Source organism: Salmo salar, chromosome ssa15, assembly GCF_905237065.1.
Source record: "Salmo salar chromosome ssa15, Ssal_v3.1, whole genome shotgun sequence".
In the NCBI taxonomy this organism is placed as follows: domain Eukaryota; kingdom Metazoa; phylum Chordata; class Actinopteri; order Salmoniformes; family Salmonidae; genus Salmo; species Salmo salar.
In genome coordinates this window covers 73,789,444-73,803,564 of record NC_059456.1, presented here as the reverse complement: position 1 = coordinate 73,803,564, position 14,121 = coordinate 73,789,444, and the positions used below count along the sequence as shown (strand labels likewise).

General features: G+C 40.0%; 1 protein-coding gene across 1 annotated transcript in view; it reads right to left on the bottom strand.

Moving 5' to 3' along the window:
- Nucleotides 1-14,121, bottom strand: part of LOC106572152 (N-terminal EF-hand calcium-binding protein 1) — a 47,330-nt gene that overhangs the window by 4,950 nt on the left and 28,259 nt on the right. The window contains exons 6-8 of the mRNA XM_014146046.2: nucleotides 5,460-5,596; nucleotides 2,961-3,082; nucleotides 2,519-2,601 (exon numbers count right to left, since the gene is read on the bottom strand). Of these exons, the coding sequence (XP_014001521.1) occupies nucleotides 2,519-2,601; nucleotides 2,961-3,082; nucleotides 5,460-5,596 (342 nt within the window). The remainder of the gene's footprint in view (nucleotides 1-2,518; nucleotides 2,602-2,960; nucleotides 3,083-5,459; nucleotides 5,597-14,121) is intronic.

Genomic DNA, 14,121 nt, shown 5'->3' with positions numbered 1-14,121 from the left:
GCATGGACCGCCCAAGCGCATAGGCGCTTACTTGTACGGAGTGACGCTTGTATCGGCATTTAACAGGTTGAATTGAGCTTTGAGAGCTGGGGTAATAAGATGAGAATTTGGCAGTTAGCACTTTAGCTGGTTGTCATTGTCTATCAAGTATTAGTACTTCCATGCAGGAGGGGCAATGTTGTGACTTAAGCTAATTGTCGACTAAGCATAAATGAGTCAGTGGGCACTGATCAGAGACAGTAGTGTTTGAATAGAGACTCACAACACATCATTAAGACCAAATGGAATGATCTATGTTTAATAACTTAACCTCCTACTCATACTCCAGCTAACGACCACTGAACCTTGCTAAAAATGTTTTCAGAATACTCAGAAATCTCAGGATATACAATTAACGTACAATAATGCCAAGAGGAAAAATTAAAATAATAACTCATGATCTTCAGCGATCCTTTAAGTGGACCACAAAAATATAAAATATTTAAGATAGTTAATAAGTTACAAACATAAAGATAACTTTATCCCATTACTGAACAATATGAAGATCTAATTAAATGGAACAATCTGCCCATAAATCTTACAGGTAGAATAAACCTCTTCAGAATGGCATGGCTTTCAAAGTTGTTATATTTATTCTCGATATTACCAACTACCTCACCGAAGACATTCTTTAAAAAAGTATACTCGGTCATAACAGACTTTATACGGGCAAATAAAAGTCATAGAATAAAAAGGACGGTTTTACAGGGTGGTTTTGAGGGTGGTTTAACCTTCCAGACATGGAATTGTAATAAAAAAAATTGTAATAAAAAAATCCCCATCAAAATCAATCAGTTTAAGCTAGAGATATATTTTTTGCATGGGCTGCATCTCAATCCACCCCTCCGCCTATGTCGGCCTTCCGCATCTACGGTGGAAGGTGGCCGAGCTACAGTGGTGTTTGTCAGACCATGACAAAAAATGATGACCACTCTATGGAAACATGTATTTTAAATTTGTTTACTTAACTAGGCAAGTCAGTTAAGCACAAATTCTTATTTACAATGATGGCCTATCCCAGCCAAACCCTCCCCTAACCCGGATGACGCTGGGTCAATTGTGCACCGTCCTATGGGACTCCCGATCACGTCCGGTTGTGATACAGCCATGGATCAAACCCGTGTCTGTACTGATGCAGTGAGACTCACACGAACAAGAAGGTGTTCTCCTTTTTGTACAAGTGTCACTGGACTCATCTGAAGGTAACCCATATAAATGAATGGAAGAATGAAGGTAGTTTTGTGCCATCAAATATAAGGGGTTAAATGTGTCCAAAAACAAAAATATTACATGAGCTATATCTTAGACATAACAGACACATCAAAACCTTATTCCTTGTGGTTTATTTTTTTGTCTTTTTTTCCATTTATGAATGAATGTGTTACTCAGTGCGTTTCTATTTCGCTATATTAGTAAAGGCCAAATTCAATATTTAATCAAATAATTGTAAAATATATATATAAATATATACAGCACCAGTCAAAAGTTTTGACACACCTACTCATTCAAGGGTTTTTCTTTAATTTAACTATTTTCTACATTGTAGAATAATAGTGAAGACATCAAAACTGAAATAACACATATGGAATCATGTAGTAACCAAAAAGTGTTAAATATATTTTATATTTAAGATTCTTCAAAGTAGCCACCCTTTGCCTTGATGACAGCTTGGCACACTCTTGGCATTCTCTCAACCAGTTTGAGGTACTGTAGTCACCTGGAATGCATTTCAATTAACAGGTGTGCCTTGTTAAAATTTAATTTGTCACTCACACCCTGGATTCGGTCTTATGTAGCGAAATTAGAATTTCTGTTTTTTACATTGGATAAAAGTAAAGACTCAGAGCTACAAAATGATATGTTATACACTGCATTTTAGGAACAATGGGAAAGTAATTCTGCTTTGAAACTTGTAAACTCACTTTTGAGAACATGTCATTTTAGTGTTTCGGTGAGAGAGCTCTTCTTTGTCAACACCCATTCAGCATCGTTCACACCCTCTTAAGCTTTAGCCCCACCCATCTCCTTGCGTTCAGAGCGCACACTTGACGCTCTGGCCGATGATTTGTTTACCTCTGGGTAACATGAAAACAGCCTTATTCTACAATGGAGAAAATAGTAAAAATAAAGAAAAACCCTTGAATGATTCAAGGGTTTTTCTTTCTTTTTACTATTTTCTACATTCTACAGTCTTGGAGTTCCCATATATGCTGAGCACTTGTTGGCTGCTTTTCCTTCACTCTGCGGTCCAACTCATCCCAAACCATCTCAATTGGGTTGAGGTCGGGTGATTGTGGAGGCCAGGTCAACTGATGCAGCACTCCATCACTCTCCTTCTATGTCAAATAGCCCTTACACGGCCTCCTGAATATTGTTCCTCATACTCCAGCTAACAAATAGTGAACTTCGTTTCCCATATTCCAGCTAACAAATAGTGAACTTTGTATCACATATTCCAGCTAACCACTGAACCTCATACCTCATACTCCAGCTTGTCTATAAGCTGCTGCAGGCGGTTGACCTGGGAGCTCCAGTGGTGGTTGTCTGGCTCCACACTGACACCTGAACCAAGGAAACAGAATGTCAGATCACCACTACACATATGGCTTGTGCCATGAAGTGAAAAATAACAGATCCGGGGTGAATCTCCCTCAAAAATGAAGATAATCTTAACCAATAAGATCATTGTTTGTCCATTGCCTACCAATGCACTTAAGAGGATCTAAGTGCTGAAGGTGATATTTATGTTTTCGGGGAACTCACCTCTGGTCAATGTGGCAAACAATTCAATCGTACAATTTCATATTTCAAAACCGCACTAAATATATTTTCCTAAATTGCCATATGCGTAAAGACATGTTGCTACCTTTAAATTGAAACAGACCCTTAGAATGAGGCAAAACACAGGTGTCAATGTGTACCTGTAGTGAGCATGCCAGAGTAAGGGTCTGTGGGGGAGAGACACAGGTTCTTTTGGATGCGACGGCCTGGGCGTTTGGCGATTTTCTGGAGGGAAAGATCCTCTGGCTTCTTTATCATCTTCCTGCAGTGGACACAATCATCAATAGAACGTCATCCTAAACAACAAAAACATTGTTATCCTCATCAACAGCAGTATCATCCTTATCATTGTTACTAGCTAGGTTACTCTCCAATAGGCGACAGATTTTTATGAGAATATTAACAAATCTGCATAAAAACAATATGCACATTTCCCCACCAGATATGTATTTCCATCAAATTGACTTGGGTCGGATAAAAGGCTGTGTGTGATGACGCAGTCAGGGGCGGAAATCCAAGGGGGGACGGGGGGGACACGACCCCCCATCCTGGGAAAAATATGATTTGTCCCCCCCAATATATCACTGAAACATAACTATGTAATTTAAATAATATTAATAATACGCAATGAAAGCAATTGTGCTGATTATAGACACTTAATAGCGCGTTCTTAAGTTTCAAAAGATTGCGACCCCCCCACCCTTTGCCTCACAATGCTTTGATCCACTGCCAGTTCCTTAGTTGGCAAGATAACAGAGGGGTCATATCCACTGTCTGAAAGGCACTCAATGAACGTAACTGACGTGAGGTTAATCCAGTCAATCGCGCACACACACTAGCTGAATATGCAGAGCTAGCGCGCAAATATTAACTATTAAGCTAGCTAGTACCTATTCCATTTATGTGGCCTCGTCAAAGATGGAATCTTTGCTATCGTCAATTTATTCCAAGATTAGCATGCAGATGATGTAAGTTAGTGCTTCAAAGTCCCTGTGATAAGGTTAGCGATAAACTGGAGTCCAAACTGAACAGAACTACACTCTCTTCTAACATTGTCTTAAATATATTTAATGGTCTCGTTGCAAAAGCTAAATTGTCGCGAGGGAACTTTTATTTCTTTATTTTATTTCACCTTTATTTAACCCGGGTAGCAAAGATTATAGCAAACACCACTCGCTAGCTTTGCAAATTGAGCTATTGTTGGAAGCCAGCCAATATGAAACAAACTATTAAAATTACAAAAGGTTGCAGCATATGTTGTGTAAATGGTGAACTCATACAGCTGTCAACTCTTGTCATTTTAATCCGTTTCACATTTGCTAGCTACCTTTTAGATTGAAGCCCAAATAGAATGATAAAAGATAAGATGATAGAAGCCCATCTCCTACTGTAAATAACCTACACACTGTGTGTGTGTGTGTGTGTGTGTAGCCAGCCAGCCAGGTAGAAAAATGGCAGAAAAATAAAAGACGGACATCAGAGTATTTTTCAGTACACCAAAATGCAAAGTAAGAACCCTAGTAGCCTAATATCTCAAAGACTAGTTGATAAAATATTCATAAGAAAGAAATGAAATTCTAATGGAAATGTTTCACAATGATGTCATTAGGCAGAGCAGGCAACAGATGGCACACAGACAGCAGAGTTGGGGACAGATATGCAGGGACAGACTGGCAGAGACAGGGAGTCTCAGGTAAGTTTGTTGAGTCTTTGTTTGGCAACATTATGAAAGGTTCTCAATTTTTTTGACTTGTAAAATAGGAACATAATTGGAAAATGCCATGGATACCCCCACTCTGAACTTAAACTGGTGACTGAACTAAGATTTGTTAAAGGCAATGGTATTGCTGTTGTGATTAGTTGTGTAGTTTTGGGTACCGGTAGTTAGGAGTACGCAAACACCTTATTTCTTTGGTTCCTCAATATACATTTACCATATTACAATGTAGGCTATGTGTTACAGCACTACTTTTGGTGTCCCCCTCAGGAATTGCTCTTGAGAAAATTTCATGTAATTGTCCCCTCCAAAGTTGATATCAGATTTTCGCCCCTGGACGCAGTGCACATAATAACTTTTGCGGTTAAATTCCCATGTACCAAATAAAAAATACAAGTTAAATGGGTTTCCAATGCATTTTCAACTCTAATGATGGTTTTGTCACAACAAAAGTTGCGAATATAGCAAATGTGCCCACTCTGGTTTTGGCATGTGCCAACAGCTCACTGATACAGTGGGGGTATAGCCTCCATGATGAGAATATTATGGACAAAAGAGCAAGATTATTTTTATTTATCAAACGGCAGCCAAATAAGACCCTCAATATCTTATTGGAAAGGAGCATCAAGCTCATCACTGCAGTTTCAGCACCCTTTGAAGTTCATAACTGATTTAATCTGTAGCCTAAACTGCGTGCTTTGTGTGGGAGGACCACATATCAAGTTTACTTTGAAATGATGGTTATTATATCAATATTTGCACATAAAAGCGTTTCTATTTCTCGCATAATTATCTTTACAGACCAAAAAATCCAAAGCTTGCGCTATGCTTTATCAACTGAAATACAGTAGCAGTGCACAGTGAGAGAGTGATTAAGGGAGAACGCCCAGTATCATAGATAGTCATTGCGGTGCTACTCTACCTGCCAGTGCAGCTCTGCTCATCCACAGCCTCCATAGCGCAGTCTAATGACGACTGCAGGGACTGCAGCTGGGTGTTGGTCTCTCGCAGAAGGAAGCGTGTCACAAACTGTCCCAACACCGACGAGCCCTGGTACTCCTGTACAGGGAGGGGGTGACGGGTGGAGGTAGAGTAGGAAGAAAGCTTCAATGAAACAAATCCTATTCAATGGTAATTTCAATTATTATTAATAATAATAATAATAAATATATACACATTCTTCCTTGCAGATTTTCTCAAGCTCTGTTGGATGGGTAGTGTCACTGCACAGCTTTTTTCAGGTCTCTCAAGAAATGTTAGCTTGGGTTCAAGTCCGGGCTCTGGCTGGACCACTCAAGGACATTCAGAGACTTGTCCCGAAGCCACTTCTGCATTGCTTAGGGTCGTTGTCCTGTTGGAAGGTGAACCTTCGCCCCAGTCTTAGGTCCTGAGTGCTCTGGAGCAGGTTCTCTTCCAGTCCCTGCCACTGAAAAACATCCCCACAGAATGATGCTGCCACCACCATGCTTCACCTTAGGGATGGTGCCAAGTTTCCTCCAGACGTGACGCTTGCCATTCAGGCCAGAGTTCAATCTTGGTTTCATCAAACCAGAGAATCTTGTTTCTCATGGTCTGAGAGCCGTTTAGGTGGCTTTTGGCAAACTCCAAGTGGGTTGTCATGTGCCTTTTACTGAGGAGTGGCTTCCGTCTGGCCACTACCATAAAGGCCTGATCGGTGCTGCAGATATGGGTGTCCTTCTGGAAGGTTCTCCCATCAGTACAGAGGAACTCTGGAGGTCTTTCAGAGTGACCATCGGTTCTTGGTCACCTCCCTGACGAAGGCCCTTCTCCCCCGATTGCTCAGTTTGGCCGGGCGGCCAGCTCTAGGAAGATCTTGGTGGTTCCAAACTTCTTCCATTTAAGAATAATGGAAGCCACTGTGTTCTTGGGGACCTTCAATGCTGCAGAAATTTGTTGCAACCCTTCCCCAAATCTGTGCATCAAAACAATCCTGTCTCGGACCTCTACGGACATTCCATCGAATTCATGGCTTGGTTTTTGCTTTGACATGCACTGTCAACTGTGGGACCTTATATAGACAGGTGTGTGCCTTTTCCAAAACATGTACAATCAATTGATTTTACCACAAGTGGACTCCAATCAAGTTGTAGAAACATCTCAAGGATGATCAATGGAAATAGGATGCGCCTGAGCTCAATTCCGAGTCACATAGCAAAGGGTCTCAATACTTATGTAAATACCTTTTTTTTTTAATACATTTCTAAAAACCTGTTTTTGCTTTGTCCTTATGGGGTATTGTGTATAGATTGATGAGGAAAATAATGTATTTAATACATTTTAGAATAAGGTTGTAATGTAACAAAATGTGGAAAAATTGAAGGGATCTGAATACTTTCCAAATGCACTGTATGTAAGGTCCCACAGTTGACAGTGCACGTCAGAGCAGAAACTATACCATGAAGTCCAAGGAAATGTCTGTAGATCTCCGAGATAGAATTGTGATGAGGTATATAAAACAATTTCTACTGTGCTGAATGTTTCCAAAAGCACAGTGGTCTCCACCACTGGGAAATTGAAAAAATATGGAACTACCCAGACTCTGACCTCTCTGAAAGTTGTTTGGCTAAGATTGGAGAACCTGCCAGGAGGACAACAGTCTCTGCAGCACTTGACAGCACTTGACCAATCTGGGCTTCATGGGAGAGTGGCCAGACAGAAGCCACTCCTGAGAAAAAGGCACATGATAGCACGCCTGGACTGAGCATAAGGCAAAAGATTATGTGGTAAAATGTAACTGTTTGGCCTGAATGCCTGAGAAAGGCCTGAGAAAACCAGGCACAGCTCAACACCCGTCTAACACCATCCCTACCGTGAAGAAGGGTGGTGGCAGCTTCATGCTATGAGGATGCTTTTCAGCGGCAGGGACTGGGAGATTGGTAAGGATAGAGGGAACAATGAATGGAGCCAAATACAGGCAAATCCTTAATGGGAACCTGCTTCAGAGTGCAAATGACCTCAGACTGGGGTGAAGATTTACATTCAAACAGGACAATAACCTCAAGCATACAGCCAAAGCAACGCTGAAATGGCTTCAGAACAAGATTGTGAAAGTCCTTGATTGGCCCAGTCAATGCCCAGAATTGAATCCCATTGAAAATCTGTGGAAAGATTTAAAGATTGCTGTTCACCGCCAATCCCCATATAACTTAACAGAGCTTGAAAAAATCTGCAGGGAAGAATGGGAGAAAATCCCCAAATCCAGATGTGCAAAGCTGATACAGACATACCGAAGACAACTCAAAGATGTAATCGCAGCCAAAGGTGCTTCTACAAAGTATTGACTCAGGGGTGTGTTTACTTATGTAAATTAGACATTTCTGTATTTCATTTTCTATACATTTGCAAACATTTCTAAAAATATGTTTTCACTTTGTCATTATGAAGTATTGTGTGTAGATGGGTGAGGGAATTTTGAATTCAGGCTGTAACACAACAAAATGTGGAAAAAGTCAAGGCAGGTATTCCCAAACTGGGGTACACGCAATGCCGTCGGGGGTAAGCGCAAAGAAATCTATATTTATATTTTCATTTATATTTTCCAATGGGGCTATACATTTGGGTGATATGCGTCAGCGGGCCTGGCACAACTCCTGGTATACGTACAGTTGAAGTCGGAAGTTTACATACACTTAGTTTGGAGTCATTAAAACTCATTCTTCAACCACTCCACAAATGTCTTGTTAACAAACTATAGTTTGGGCAAGTCGGTTAGGACATCTACTTTGTACAATGACACAAGTAATTTTTCCAATAATTGTTTACAGACAGATTATTTCACTTATAATTCACTGTATCACAATTCCAGTGGGTCAGAAGTTTATATACACTAAGTTGACTGTGTCTTCAAACAGCTTGTAAAATTCCAGGAAATAATGTCATGGCTTCAGAAGCTCTGATAGGCTAATTGACATAATTTAAGTCGATTGGAGGTGTACCTGTGGATGTACTTCAAGGCCTACCTTCAAACTCAGTGCCTCTTTGCTTGACATCATGGGAAAATCAAAAGAAATCAGCCAAGACCTCAGAAAAAGAATTGCAGACCTCCACAAGTCTGGTTCACCCTTAGGAGCAATTTCCAACGCCTGAAGGTACCACGTTCATCTGTACAAACAATAGTACGCAAATTTAAACACCATGGGACCACGCAGCCATCATACCGCTCAGGAAGGAGACACGTTCTGTCACCAAGAGATTAACGTACTTTGGTGAAAAAAGTGCAAATCAATCCCAGAACAACAGCAAAAGGCCCTTGTGAAGATGCTGGAGGAAACAGGTACAAAAGCATCTATATCCACAGTAAAACTAATCCTAAATTGACATAACCTGAAAGGCCGCTCGGCAAGGAAGAAGCCAATGCTCCAAAACCGCCATAAAAAAAGCCAGACTACGGTTTGCAACTGCACATGGGGACAAAGATTGTACTTTTTGGAGAAATGTCCTCTGTTCTGATGAAACAAAAATAGAATCGTTTGGCCATAATGACCATCGTTATGTTTGGATGAAAAAGGGGGGGCTTGCAAGCCAAAGAACACCATCCCAACTGTGAAGCACAGGGGTGGCAGCATCATGTTGTGGGGGTGCTTTGCTGCAGGAGGGACTGGTGCACTTCACAAAATAGATGGCATCATGAGGCAGGAAAATTATGTGGATATATTGAAGCAACATCTCAAGACATCAGTCAGGAAGTTAAAGCTTGGTCGCAAATAGGTCTTCCAAATGGACAATGACCCCAAGCATACTTCCAAAGTTGTGGCAAAATGGCTTAAGGACAACAAAGTCAAGGTATTGGAGTGGCCATCACAAAGCCCTGACCTCATTCCTATAGAAAATTTGTGGGCAGATCTGAAAAAGCGTGTGCGAGCAAGGAGGCCTACAAACCTGACTCTGTTACACCAGCTCTGTCAGGAGGAATGGGCCAAAATTCACCCAACTTATTGTGGGAAGCTTGTGGAAGGCTATCCAAAATGTTTGACCCAAGTTAGACAATTTAAAGGCAATGCTACCAAATACTAATTGAGTGTATGTAAACTTCTGACCCACTGGGAATGTGATGAAAGAAATAAAAGCTGAAATAAATCATTCTCTCTACTATTATTCTGACATTTCACATTCTTAAAATAAAGTGGTGATCCTACCTGCCTGAAAATGTCAGGAATTGTGAAAAACTGAGTTTAAGACATGGAATTTTTACTAGGATTAAATGTCAGGAATTGTGAAAAACTGAATTTAAATGTAATTGGCTAAGGTGTATGTAAACTTCCGACTTCAACTCTATGTCCGTTATGTTTATGGGGGGTCAATTAAGGAAGACATCCTCTTCTGCGAACCACTGGAAACAGGACAACAGTAGAGGATATTGTTAAAGTACTGGACAGCTTTGTGACATCAAATGGACTTTGGTGGTCAAGATGTGTTGGTATCTGTACGGATGGCGCAAAAGCCATGACAGGGAGACATAGTGGAGTGGTAACGTGCGTGCAAGCAGTTGCTCCCGAGGTCACTTGGGTACACTGTAGCATCCACCGAGAGGCTCTTGCTGCCAAAGGAATGCCTGACAGCTTGAAAGATGTTTTGGACATTACAGTGAAAATGTTAACTTGTTTAAGCAAGGCCCCTGAATCCGCGTGTATTTTCTGCACTATGTAACGATGTGGGCAGCGACCATGTAACGCTTTTACAACATACAGAAGTGCGCTGGTTATCAAGGGGCAAAGTATTGACACTTTATTTTATTTTTTTGAGAGACGAGCTTAAAGTTTTCTTTAGTGAACATAATCTTCACTTGTCTGACCGCTTGCATGATGATGAGTTTCTCACATGACTGGCCTATCTGGGTGATGTTTTTTCTCGCCTGAATGATCTGAATCTAGGATTACAGGGACTCTCCGCAACTATATTCAATGTGCGGGACAAAATTGAGGCTATGATTAAGAAGTTGGCGCTCCTCTCTGTCTGCATTAACAAGGACAACACACAGGTTTTTCCATCATTATGATTTTTTTGTGTGCAATTTAACTCAAGCTTACGGACAATGTCAAATATGAAATAGCGAAGCATCTGAGTGAGTTGGGTACGCAATTACGCAGGTACTTTCCCGAAACGGATGACACAAACAACTGCATTCGTTATCACTTTTATGCCCTGCCTCCAGTCCACTTACCAATATCTGAACAAGAGAGCCTCATCGAAATTGCAACCAGCGGTTCTGTGAAAATTTAATTTAATAAGAAGCCACTGCCAGATTTCTGGATTGGGCTGCGCTCAGAGTATCCTGCCTTGGCAAATCGTGCTGTTAAGACACTGATGCCCTTTGCAACCACGTACCTATGTGAGAGTGGATTCTCAGCCCTCACTAGCATGAAACCTAAATACAGGCACAGACTGTGTGTGGAAAATTATTTAAGGCTGATACTCTCTTTAATACAACCCAACATTGCAGAGTTATGTGCATCCTTTCAAGCACACCCTTCTCATTAACCTGTGGTGAGTTATTCACAATGAACAAATAAAGTTTTATATGTAAGATGGCTAAATAAAGAGCAAAACTATTGATTATTATTATATTATTATTTATGCCCTGGTCCTATAAGAGCTCTTTGTCACTTCCCACGAGCAGGGTTAGGACAAAAACTCACACTCATTCTTATGTTTAATAAATGTATCGTATAGTGTGTGTGTGGCAGGCTTACAATGATGGCAAAAAAAACAACATTTGAGAGTGCGCTGACCCTGGTGCTAGAGAGGGTACGCAGCTGGAGGTTGAATGTTTGAAGGGGTACGGGACTATAAAAAGTTTGAGTCAAGGGGTATGAATACAAAGGGTGGCTACTTTGAAGAATATAAAATATAAAATATATTTTGATTTGTTTAACACTTTTTTGGTTACTACATGATTCCATATGTGTTATTTCATAGTTTTGATGTCTTCACTACTTTTCTACAATGTAGAAAATAGTAAAAATAAAGAAAAACCCTGGAATGATTAGGTTTGTCCAAACTTTTGACTGGTACTGTACATATCTAAATACGTAAAATAATTGAACAATCCCTTTAACAATTGTGTCTTTAAATAAGACAACAACTTTAATGTTGTTCAATGCATATGCTGCTAGTGTCACAAAGTTTGTGTGTCCAAACTTTTGACTGGTACTGCATATATACAGATGTCGGATCTTAATTTGAGCCAGTTTGCTACAGCAGGAAAATAGTCCTGCAGCAACAGGAAATTTCAATTGTTTTTTTTGTAGGGATTGATACATTTTTCGTCAGGGCAAATCAAGTCTGACAAAGTGGAAATTGCAAACTTTACAAGCCATTTTAAACCTTGAATACATTATTTTGCATTCACTTCTGACAGCACTATCTGGAAATCTACTATCGGCACTTAATCGAATCCCAGCCTGTGTCCTTTTTTGAGGAATTTCACACACCAAAAATGAGCTAAATTGATCTTAAATGTGCTTAATGTGAAAATGTTACAGGGTGCCAGGTGTCATGTGTAACGGTGTGTGACAAGTAACATCGTAAAAATATTGTTCATTATACTTTTATGTTTTTTATCACTTCACTAGCTGAGAAAGCCTGCTGTGTTCTCACCAATCTCTGTATGATTCTATTGGTTTTATTTTTGTAGGTACTGAAAATGCCCCATGGCGATATGAAATAGAGTTGTCGAAATTGAATGTGCAGTGCCTTGTGCAGTGCTGTGTTTTGAAAAATTGCAACCTTCGGATTTTTTTGTTGTTGTATCTCTTCCTTCCCTATTCTGAATGCATTCAGTTGTACAATTGACTAGGTATCCCCCTTTCCCATTCCTTTCCAATGTTTTCTTTCTCCCTCCCAGCATCCTGTACACCTCAGGAGTAAGGAAGAAATTATAATGTTTTACTTAATCTCTCTTTCTCTCAGAGTTGCAGATTTTCTGTTGAAAATGGGTGATTTATTATTTTTATATTTTTATCTCAGCACTGCACTGAAAGAAAGAAAATAATTCTACAGTATTCAGTTGTAACTCCTCATGGATAAAATACATGCTGCTCTTTCTATAAGATCTGTAAAATACATTCTGTGTCTCCTAATAGGATTGCTGATATACTGTAGGACCAGTTTTGCCTTTTAGATCATACTGAATACGATTGTATGGATAGGCGGGACCCGATAAATCAGCATTTCTACTCTGAGAATATGGGACCAGCGCTGTGGAAAGCTTTTGATTGAATGTTATCAACACCATGGCTGTAGAGACACACTTTAGTGTTCCAAGAAGAGACATATTAACATAACTAGTACTGAGATATAAAGAGGAGTGTTGATAGGGTTTGTCCTGAAGTCAGTCAAGCTAGGACTGGGGGAAGGCAAGTTGATCCCAGTACAGCCCTTAAGGCAATAACTTCTCCTTGCAGTGAATCAAAACCGACATTGGGCAGAATTATGACGGAATGGAAAAGGGGGACTGTATGAGAGAGAGAGAGAGAGAGAGAGAGAGAGAGAGAGAGAGAAAGAAAGAAAGAAAGACGATAAACAGCTTCGTAGCTCTGGTGCAGTTCTACTATCTCTTGAGTATGTTTGACGTCAGACAGTAGGAGTGCTGGGGGGGTTCATGTCAGCATTGGTTATTGTCACGTCATTCTCCGTTCACAGATGAGATCACAATCTTTATCTGGTGTGTGTGTGTGTGTGTGTGTGTTTGTGTGTGTGTGTGCGTTGTTACCATGGTCACATCCCTCAAACCCATTACATAGCCCAAATACAGTGCATTCAGAAAGTATTCAGACCCCTTCCCTTTTTCCAGATTTTGTTACGTTACAGCCTTATTCTAAAATGGATTAAATAAAACATTTTCCTCATCAATCTACACACAATATCCCATAATGACAAAGCAAAAACAGGTTTTTAGAAATGTTTGCAAATGTATTACAAATAAAAAAAAATACATTAACATAAATATTCAGACCCTTAAATCAGTACTTTGTGGAAGCACCTTTGGAAAAAATTTACACAGAAATATCACATTTCCATAAGTTTTCAGACCCTTTACTCAGTATTTTGTGAAGCACATTTCTACAATTTTAGTGTGGTAAATAATAATGCCTTAACCCACCCATTCACACTGCTGGTGTCACTATAGCAATACCGACACAAATGGCACAAAGTGGGGATGGGGAGACACAGCATACTGTACCATGGACCAATCAATAATGTACATCTGCATCCGTTCACACAAGTTGCCTAAATCTTTTCACAGCACAATCCGCTATATAATTTTTGAAATTGAAGAACAACAAAGCTTAGCCTGATCCCAATATCAAGAATTAGATGAGACAGATGAAGTGTACACAGTGGTATCGATTAAGTCTTATGGGGGGTTCTTTGATGTTGATCTGAACGCAGTGCTTATTAAAGCAATCATTTCACTAAACTCACCCACGGCTCCAGTCTGCCTCCGTATGAGCTCTGAGCAGAAGTCCTGTATAGATTGCACCAAATTAACACCGTTCTGCTTCATGTCTTAAAAATATTATTACCAATTCTCTTTTTAGTTTGTTTCTTCATAACCAAGCATG